Below are 9,619 nucleotides of genomic sequence, written 5' to 3' on the forward strand. Positions count from 1 at the left end.
CGTCGCGTCGCGAGTTGTTTGGCTGCAGCTCCGGCGATCTGACAGGACTCTCCCTCCGGTCCCAGATCGCTTCGGCTCGTCCAAGTCACGCCGTGGATAAGCAGGGTTCGCTTCGGCTCGTCCAAGTCACGCCATGGATAAGCAGGGTTCGGCCCCAAGCCAGAACGCGTGTTCCACCTGAATGCGAATCGCGAAAGCCAGCATTTGAAAACCCAAAGCTGGCTCTGCAAAGTGTTCGTAACCGCATGTCAAAGGAAAAGGATAAAGACGGGCTCGCATCCGATCTGTTCAAAGCCTTTTTGAGAACTGAGATCGTGCTGCACATGTCCATGGCACGACACTCGTATACACTAGAAAACACACCATCAATATCTTATTAAGAAAATACTAGTGGTTGAAACAGACTTCAAGGAAGCCTTCATCTTGTGGCAGGACCAGTGTCCATCATTTCCACCATCTCAAACGCAGCGCTACGCTGACTAGCATTAGCAGTGTTCGCATTTGTGCTGTAATTCGAGTTGAGATCGCCGCTGTTGCCAGTGTCAACACCTGCACGGGCTTCTTCTAGCACCAGGCACTCCTGCAGCTGCGCAACCACGTCGGTCATGGTAGGCCGCTCCGTCGAAGTGGGTGCAGTGCAGTCACGAGCAACGTTAGCTGCCTTCCAGATGCTGTTGATGTCATGGTCGCCATTCATGCGCTCATCCACGACGCTCTCAATCTCGCCGCACCTCAAGCGCCGCGACGTCCATTGGATGATACTAATAAAATCCGGGGCAGGCAGAATTGCTGGCTTCCCCGTGATCAACTCCAGCAGCACCACGCCGAAGCTGAATACGTCACTCTTCCTTGTCAGTCGCATTGTGGCATGGTATCTGCATATCGGGGATAATATATTGAAACAGCCATAAAAACAAAAGGAAACATACACTAGCCTGCCACTTTGATGTTGAGACTAAGTGAGACAAACACATACTCTGGATCTAGGTATCCTCGCGTACCAACAACATTTTCTGTCGACACATAAGTACTGCACTTGTCAAGATTGAAAGCCTTTGAAATGCCAAAATCGGCGACCTTGGCCTCCAGCTTCTCGTTTAGTAGAATGTTGGCCGTCTTGACGTCCCTGTGAATGAGAGGCGGGTTGCAACCCTTATGTAGATACTCCAGCCCTGCGTATCATCATTCCATTTCTAGCAAAATCAAACCGTCAAACCCAAATTCTTTTTAGTCCACTGTGTTTGAAAGTTGTACCTTGTGCTGATTCCAGCGCTATTTGGACTCTCTGTCTCCATGTTAAATTTTGTTCTGGAGACATAAGAGTAGCACGAGAGAAATTAATATGAACAAAGGCACTTTAAATGGTGCCACAGACCATACTAAAAAATCATTATGAAGTTTTATCATGTACCGTATTCAAATTGACGTGCTAGAGTACAAAATCACATACTTACCTTTGATGTGATATTCGAGGTTTCCTTTAGACATGTACTCGTAGACAAGTGCCACGTGCTTCTCATCTTTGCAGTATCCGATCAAGGAAATGAGATTCTTATGATGAATCCTTGTTAAGATCTGAGCCTGAATATGCAAGATCCAGAGTCATCAGACTCCAAAGCATTGCAATTTTGTGATGCCAATTTAAATTTAGAAACATGAATTGTGCCTGAAGAAAAAGAAATGCTTACCTCCATGAGGAACTGCTCCATAACCTGTTTGGGCGATGACTTGGATGGCATCTTCACTGCCACCTGAGTGTCATCCTCCAAGGATCCATGGTAGACTTTCCCGAAGCCACCCTGGCCGATCACATTTCGGAAGTTTTTCGTGGCCATCTCCAGCTCCTTATAGGTGAACCGCCGGTTCTGGAGCTGCAGCGAACTGTGCGCGTCATCTGAAGGAGAGCAAAACTTCAATTTTGCGCTCAAGATTGGGAAGGGAAATAACTAGAGCAGACGATTGTTGAGTTCTTGTTACCTTTCCTTTTTCGCTTTAGCAAGAAAACAAGTACTATCACTGATACTACCAGCAAAGTCACAGCTACAGGAACAGCAATGTAGATGCCTAGCCTACTCTTCTCTTTGGTTGTCGTACATGAATCGCCATGGGTGCATAAGTTTGGGTTGTTGTCATATCTGCAAATAAATAGATAGACGAGGCAACAATTACTTTTAATCTAGTATCAAGCAGCCATGAGCTAAGCATTTCTGCTTGAACAAAAAGAGAACCAGGGAATGGACTTTATTTTTAAGACGCCATCTTGAATCTTTTTTCGAAGTCCAGGAGGAATTGATCCACTAAGGTTGTTACCCGTCAAATCACTGAAACAAATGAATTGCTTTTCATGTGAGTCAACTTGATGAAACAAAAGAGGATTTCTGTGAAAGCAAAGTGAAAACATTATTGAGAATGTGACAATCCCGTAATCTTACAGAGTTGTTAGTGAAGGTAACTGCGACAGCACGTCAGGAATTGTGCCTGTGAGATTGTTGTATGACAGGTTTCTGAAAGATATATACCAAGATGTTTATCTTATTTCCCTATAGTATTTAGTTAAAAATAAATATATATTTGTCTTATTTTACTAAGATGACATAATTAATAGATGGGAAAAATACATAATAATTGATCACAAACCCCACACTTACATGTATTGGACGGCTGTGAGATTTGCGAAGGTAGGTGATATGTCGCCGTTCAGACTGCTGAAAGACATGTTTCTGCAAAATAAATACCCAGTAGTTCAATTAATTAGACAAAATCCACAAACAAATAGTTTTTTCAGTTTCCATTTAAGCAAGTACCTGCTTAAATCAAGACTACTTACACGCTGGTAATTCTTGGACGAGCAGAAATGGCAGACCTGCATCTTAACCCAGTCCATGTGAAAGAATCGCAAGGGTCACCCGTCCAATTTTTTGTCACTCGGTACTTAATCTTGATCGCCGTTATGGCAGATACTGTAATTAAATTGTACACGATGTATTTTCATCTCATGTGCTTCATAATTCCTCCGGTCACAAATAAGTATTGTTTTTAAATTATTTTCAATCAACATATATCTAAACTTTGACCATGCTGAAAAATGATATAGTTGGATTTATTTATACGAAAATGCTATAAGTACGGCTGGGCTTGTGCGACTGCATTCTGACCCCGCCCCCCTTAGATCTGCTGTTGCATGAGTCAGACCACTCAGTCTGGACCTATAGCTGCGTTCAGTTTTTAGTTGGGAAAGAGAATTTTCTATTATTTGCAAATGAACAAAAATACAATCTTGGGCAATTAACACGTCAACACAAGGGAGGATAAGCATATACTACACTGCAGAGTGGTTTCGGAATATGCAACTTTACAGTGTTTTACAACACTTTTTCATGATACTCCCTCTGGTTTCTAATTCTTGACATTCATTTATGCAACTTGGGATACCACTTGATGGTATCTTGTGTCTTGTCGCGCCAAATTTGGTTCATTGTCCTGCAGCGACTCGGTTTACACAGCCTAGCCCCATAGTCGGATGTTCATTCCTTTGAAGACTGGTGGGATCAGGTGACCACAAGGGTGGCTGATCATGCAAAGCAGGGCCTGAATTCTGTTATAATCTTGGTGGCTTGGTCTCTCTGGAATCACAGGAATCGCTGCGTGTTTGATGGACGCCAGGCCGATCTAAATGGGCTTCTCTCCTCCATTAGGGATGATATGTATATGTGGGAGTTAGCTGGGGCTCCGAGGGATTTCTCATCTTCTCGCCCTGCAGCCCTCCAGTTAGACTGATAGGTCTCCCTGGTCTTGGGTTGTTCTTACTTCGGAACAGGCGATCTGGTGTGTGCGTATGGGTGTGGGGGTTTTGATACCACTTTGTTTGTAATTTTGACTGGGTTTTTCACCCTTCCTTCTTTCTTAATATATTGATACGCAGTCCTCCCGCGTGTTCGAGGGGAAAAAAAAAGCTGAAGCAAGAGTAACATTCAGTGGTCAATGCTGGGGCTGGCGATTTTCTATATAAAAATGCTAAGTACTTATTTGTAATAAAAGGGAATATTGGTGTATGTTGATGCATACCGTCCTGGGATTCTGTCCCAAATTTGGCCGTGGAGATTACAAAGAAAAGCTCGTAGGCGTTGATGATTGGCGGCAACGTTGAGCTGGCGGTGGCCTTGATAGTAGCAGTGTACTGGCCGTTGCCTCTTTGGGGGTTCTTGTTGAAGATGGCACCTGATTGAAGGTACCGGGGCATGTAGTCTTGCCCGACTTCGTCATTAATTTTGGTGTAGAACTGTCGTACAGCTTTGTCAGGGAGGGGCTCTATCTCAGAAAAGTACAAGATGAAGATGCACCCTGGTGGTGGTGGGTCCGGGGTGAGGGACCATCCCAAGATAATGTTGTCGGAAGCATTGTGTGAGATGATCGCCGTCTGCATCACCTTTGACGGAACTTCAAATTCGTCCTTGTCAGAGTTTTGCACCATCTTATCCGTGGAAATGACAGTAGTTTCATCGATCTTCTGGGGGAACCATACTCTATCATATGGATCATCAGGGTATCTGACCATCCAAACATTTTCAAATAAAGCCAGTTAATGAAAGGGCTCTATTGTCTTGATTACACATATTCTATGGACTTTTCACAAATGGTCGAAGAATATTCATACATTTTTACACAAAAAAAAATTGAAGTGGCGGTCACAAATTTCCTGTTATAAATTGCACTTTTCCGATGATGAAAACAAATGGGTGAATCTAAAGAGACCCCTATCCCGCCTACGGGGCGATGCAGCTCAAGAGAGTGAGAGAAGGGTCATCCAAGTTAGTGGTTGAAGACAACTGTGGTGCCGATGGGCAAACAAATCGTGTGTTGGACTGTTGGGCAGCTGAGCGTCTCCATTGTCATGTAGACAAACCTAAACAAATTACCCATGAAGAATTCCCAACTAAAATGCCGACCTCATTGGCATTTACTTAGCAACGCTCCGAGAATAATGTCCGGTAAGACTACAACAATCTAGGACAATAATCAATAGAGCGTTGCGATGGTGTTTCCAATGAATGTGAATCGTTCATTTGTCCAGATCTAATGGTTAAAAATAGGGAGATACCTATTGAGATGTACTTTAAGTGGTGGACCGATACAAAATTAGTGTAGGCCAGATACCAAAATGTTTTTTTATTTATTAATTATGTAATAAAAACTAAGAGCTGAGATTAAAAGGAACCTTAGGTTCCCCCAGGTACCTCCCAGGTTCCTCGGAAACTCTAATCAATAACCCTTGTTCAGTTATTATACTAAAGCGTCAAATAAAAAAGAATGAATTGAGTACAAAAAATGAAGTTACCATAAAACTAGCTATAGTAAATGTTCGGGAATGAGCTATATGCTCACCTGACGTAGTTGTCTGTCACGCCGAGGTTGTACCTGCGAAGAAAGGACAGCCCCTGCGTCGCATTCACTTGCGGATACATGGAGCTCTTGAGAGGCCTTAGCTCTAGCCCGGAGATAAACGGCGTGGTGTCACTGGTTTTTACCAGGCAAACCTGTACGAAGTTGTCCGGCACGGTTACGATGGCTTCCCAGGTTAGTGCGGCTCCTTCCTGGGTCCAACCGTCCACTGTTTGCCAGAAGTTGACGCCTATGTAGAGATCAAAGTCGGGCGGCTTGTTGAGGCCGTCATAGTTGCCGTACATGAAGTTGGCCCGGATGAGGTACTTGTTCCCGGCAGTGAGGGATTGGAGGGTGTAGCAGTTGCGCTTCCCGTCAGGGAAGCTGCGTAAGGATCCAAAGAGCATTTTGTACTCCGTTTGCGAGATGTTGTGTTTCTCGCCGGCGTCGGTGAAAGCGTCATCTGGGTGGTATGTCAGGTTGGTGGTGCCGTCCACGTAGCTCGGCCCAGGCAGACCACAGTCTAAGGTGATGAAACCTGCAAACGCGCTTGCAAAATTGCCTTGTTCAGTGCACTGTGTGTGCGTGCATAGAGCAGCATTGCACCACATATTACGCTAGGATATGAAAACTTTATTTGTGAGACCAGATGAGGTGGTGCTCATCGTACCGTTGCTGTCGGGCTGAGCACGAGCTTGGAGTAGGCCGGCGGGAGCAATGGCGGCGAGGTAAAGAAGCAGAGGCAGCAACCACCACGACCTTCCTGTAGCAAGCGCTCTCGGCTTTGATCGATCCATATTCTCGCCACTTGATTCCTGGGCCCTGTTTGGTTTGGAGGGAGAAAAAATTTTGTGAAAAGTTTCCTATATGTTTGGCAAAACCAAACATAACCAAACATATGAAAACTGATGCAATTGCTATATGCACACAGCTATGTGTCCTTAAAATTCAGAAATTGCTAAGTGCACACACATAGGTACATAAACAGCCAAATATAATATATAGAATTCGTTTCCTTTGCAACACAAATATGGTCCACAAACACAAATATTGGGCAACCAACTATCACTACTGCAAACTGAAATTTCCCTGTGCTTGAAACCGTCAGGGATATAGGGGAAAACCGTCCGAAAAATTATTTCTGACGGGAAACCGACAAGCAAATACCGACAGGGATAAAATGACAGAGAAATTACAATTGCCTGTCGGTTTACCGATAGAAATAAATTTTCTGACAGAATTTCCTTGTGTGGCGACTCACAAAAAAATTTAGCTCTGTCAGATTAAAGAATCCGTCAAAAATTATTTCCTTGTAGGACCTTACCGTCAAAAAATGAATCACTTGCACATATAGCTAATTTCAATCAAACAGGCTTATATATCTGTACAATCCATGTAAGCAACAATCATTTCTTAAAATTTCTAGCATGTACATATCAAAACCAGCTCTATATTTCTTTTCATAGAAAGTGAAAAACACACACATCGATGAGGCGGCACAAGCAGCAGCAGGCGCCCATGGATTTTTCATTGTCCTCGTAGTCGATCCCAGACAAACCATACCCGCACGCCGCATTCTGCATTCGAAGATCATTCCTGCATTATATTGTTAGAATTAGAAACAGACCAAACAAAGACAAAGAACAAGAAAAGGAACAACTCTAAAGATTATCTGATTCTGATCCATATTGCATTTCATAATCACGGGTTGCATAGGAATTGTGCAGATTATTAGTTTATTTACTAAAATATACTTTAAAGCAGCAGGAAGTCAAGAACTGAATACATTAAAGCAGCAGGAATGGCTGAAAGATGCTAAGTGAATAAACAAACCATGTTACTATAAAAAGCTTTTCATGAAACGTGCCCAATGATGAGGCAGATTTCACACTCAATTCAGAAATGGTGCAGCAACACAACCTGAGGAGGCTTCTACTTCTGGTCTAATCACGCAAGCGTTTATGTGAAAATCAGAGCAATGCAATTAGTAGATTGGATCTACTATACTTGTTCAAGTGCCTAAGTAACATGACATGAGTACTTGTTTTCTTAAGTATGATAAAGTGTAGGACAAACAAATGACACGATAAAACAGGTACAACCTGGTGGGCTGAACTAGCTACAATTTCAATTCCACGATGCTCCAGTAATTGGGGCAAGAGAAATCCTACAGACAGAAGACACCATACCTGTCGGTTGTCACCATCCATCAAAAGCTTTATACCTCAACTTTTCTCCATGTTTCTCGGGACCCAAACCTGAACATATACGAAGGGCATCAAAAGATTAACATTACATTGCACAAGTAATTAGTCTATCTGTTGTTGGAAAGCAGACCACAGGCAGCATGTAGCAACTGCTGACCCGCATATTACTACTGCTCGCTACTGCAGTCTACTATTGCAGCGAACTGCAGGTCAGGCATGCACAAGGCCAGTTAGATGGAGACCAAAACATCATCAAATACCTCCCAAACTAACGGCTCTGGATCTGCAACAAATCAACGCCGGGGAGGGATTCGACGGCGGCAGACGGCCGCGCGCCGGGGAAGGAGAAGGAATGGGGGCGGACGGTGGCTGATCCGTGAGCTGGCGCGCCGGGCGCGGGGCCGAACACCGGCCGCCGGTCCGGCCCCAAACTTGACGCGCGTTGCTGGCGACTTCGACGGCGGCCCCAAATCCGGTGTGTCGTGGGTGCAGGGCAGCGGATCCGTGGAATGGAGGGCCGGCGGCCGGCCGGGAGCGGCGGATTGTGGCGGCGCGTCCGGACGGAGCGGCGGCGTGGGAGGGGGAGCCCGGATACGGTTTGCGTCGGGGTGGGCGCATCCTTGCGCTGGGGAAGATCACGGGGCCGCCTAACACGGTCCGCCGTGGGTCCCGCGTATGACCCCACTCTTGGGCCCATTTTTTCACCTGTTGTTACCAAACACATGGAAAGATTTCAAAATTTTTCACATGGATAGCTAGAATGAGCTGTCCCTCCTGTGCACATGTGGAGCGGGGCTCCTCCCAGCTAGCTACCGTCCAAAACTGGAGTCCACTTTTTTGTCAGTCGTCCACGGCAGGCAACTTCCTCGTAAACCGAGCTAGCTTTTTGACGACACCGACCACAACAGGACGCCACTTCTTTTGACTCACAGTGTGTCGTCTACGGCGGACAACGACCCGGTCTTCGATGGCCGTACATTGGGCCCGTGCCTGCATACTGTAGTGAACGGCGCTAGTGGCGTCCCTGTCAGAAATGCTGAAGGCCATGTAGTTGCAACCCCAAAAATTTTGGGTTGCATTAAACGTAGATAAAACAAAAAACTAATTGCACAATTTGTATGGACACGCCGAGACGAATCTTTTGAGCCAAATTAGTTCATGATTAAATTATGATTAACCATAAGTGCTACAGTAACTAATATGTACTAATGACGCGGTCAAAGACCTCAAAAGATTCGTCTCGCGCTGTATAGGCTAGTTATGAAATTCATTTTTTAATTAGTGTCCGAAAATCCCTTCCGACATCCCGTCAAAGATCCGATGTGACACCCAACCCAAAATTTTTCAACCAACTAAACATACCCAAAGATTATCAAAGCAGGCGATCCGCACTGATGCTTGCAGTTTGGCTTCTCGGATCTCGCATTTTTGAAGAGGTTGTTTTTCTGTAAATGCATCAGCAGTGTGTACCTTCTCCTGCATGTGGCGGGGTTAATTAGTAAAGTATTATGAAGCATAAAGAAATTAAACCTTTTTGAGAACTGAGATCGTGCTTCACATTATTAAGGGTGCGTTTAGTTCCCAAAAATTTTCAACTCGAAATTTGTGCTTTTCCTTTTGAACACATATATGGAGCACTAAATATAATTAAACAATAAAACTAATTACACAGTTTGGATGTACACGACGAGATGAATCTTTTGAGCCTAATTAGTGCATAATTAGCCATAAGTGCTACAGTAACCCACATGTGCTAATGATGCGGTTAAAGACCTCAAAAAATTCGTCTCGCAGTTTCTAAGTGAGTTCTAAAATTAGTTTTTTAATTAGTATCCGAAAAACCGTCTCGACATCTAATCAAAGTGTTAACGTGACACCCAAAAATTTTCACTTTAGGAACTAAACGGCGTCTAAGAAACCCGACAGGGGGTGGGCACTAAGTCGTGATGGACATGTTCGTCAGTGCTGGTCGTCGTACCACTGCTATTGATGCCTGGCCTTATCCCCCACGGAAAAAAAAATGATGTCTGACA

General features: G+C 44.5%; 1 protein-coding gene across 3 annotated transcripts; it reads right to left on the reverse strand.

Moving 5' to 3' along the window:
• Positions 1-285: 285 nt before the first annotated feature.
• LOC120665352 (probable LRR receptor-like serine/threonine-protein kinase PAM74) lies at positions 286-8,214 on the reverse strand. 3 transcript variants are annotated; one of them, XM_039944900.1, is made up of 16 exons: positions 7,847-8,214; positions 7,569-7,637; positions 6,864-6,975; positions 6,050-6,201; positions 5,383-5,917; positions 4,066-4,547; positions 2,828-2,960; positions 2,649-2,720; positions 2,433-2,504; positions 2,241-2,321; positions 1,978-2,135; positions 1,689-1,894; positions 1,455-1,581; positions 1,255-1,308; positions 977-1,172; positions 286-875 (listed from the first exon to the last, which is right to left on the reverse strand). In XM_039944900.1, exons 3-16 carry the CDS (start codon positions 6,971-6,973, stop codon positions 419-421), a joined length of 2,835 nt encoding a protein of 944 aa, XP_039800834.1. In that variant the 5' UTR covers positions 6,974-6,975; positions 7,569-7,637; positions 7,847-8,214; the 3' UTR covers positions 286-418. The 3 variants fall into 3 exon arrangements, with proteins under 3 accessions (XP_039800834.1, XP_039800835.1, XP_039800836.1); XM_039944902.1 differs by lacking the exon at positions 286-875 and having other exon boundaries at positions 1,052-1,193; XM_039944901.1 differs by lacking the exons at positions 2,828-2,960; positions 4,066-4,547.
• Between the last annotated feature and the right edge of the window lie 1,405 nt (positions 8,215-9,619).

This window comes from Panicum virgatum, chromosome 3N (assembly GCF_016808335.1).
Source record: "Panicum virgatum strain AP13 chromosome 3N, P.virgatum_v5, whole genome shotgun sequence".
Lineage (NCBI taxonomy): Eukaryota > Viridiplantae > Streptophyta > Magnoliopsida > Poales > Poaceae > Panicum > Panicum virgatum.

Coding starts and splice junctions, on each gene's coding strand:
- LOC120665352 (XM_039944900.1), bottom strand. CDS start 6,973: ATGATCTTCGAATGCAGAATGCGGCGTGCGGGTATGGTTTGTCTGGGA. Junction 4,548..5,382: donor GTGACAGACAACTACGTCAG/GTGAGCATATAG, acceptor TTGGATGGTCAG/ATACCCTGATGATCCATATG. Junction 2,961..4,065: donor TGGGACAGAATCCCAGGACG/GTATGCATCAAC, acceptor ATTTAATTACAG/TATCTGCCATAACGGCGATC.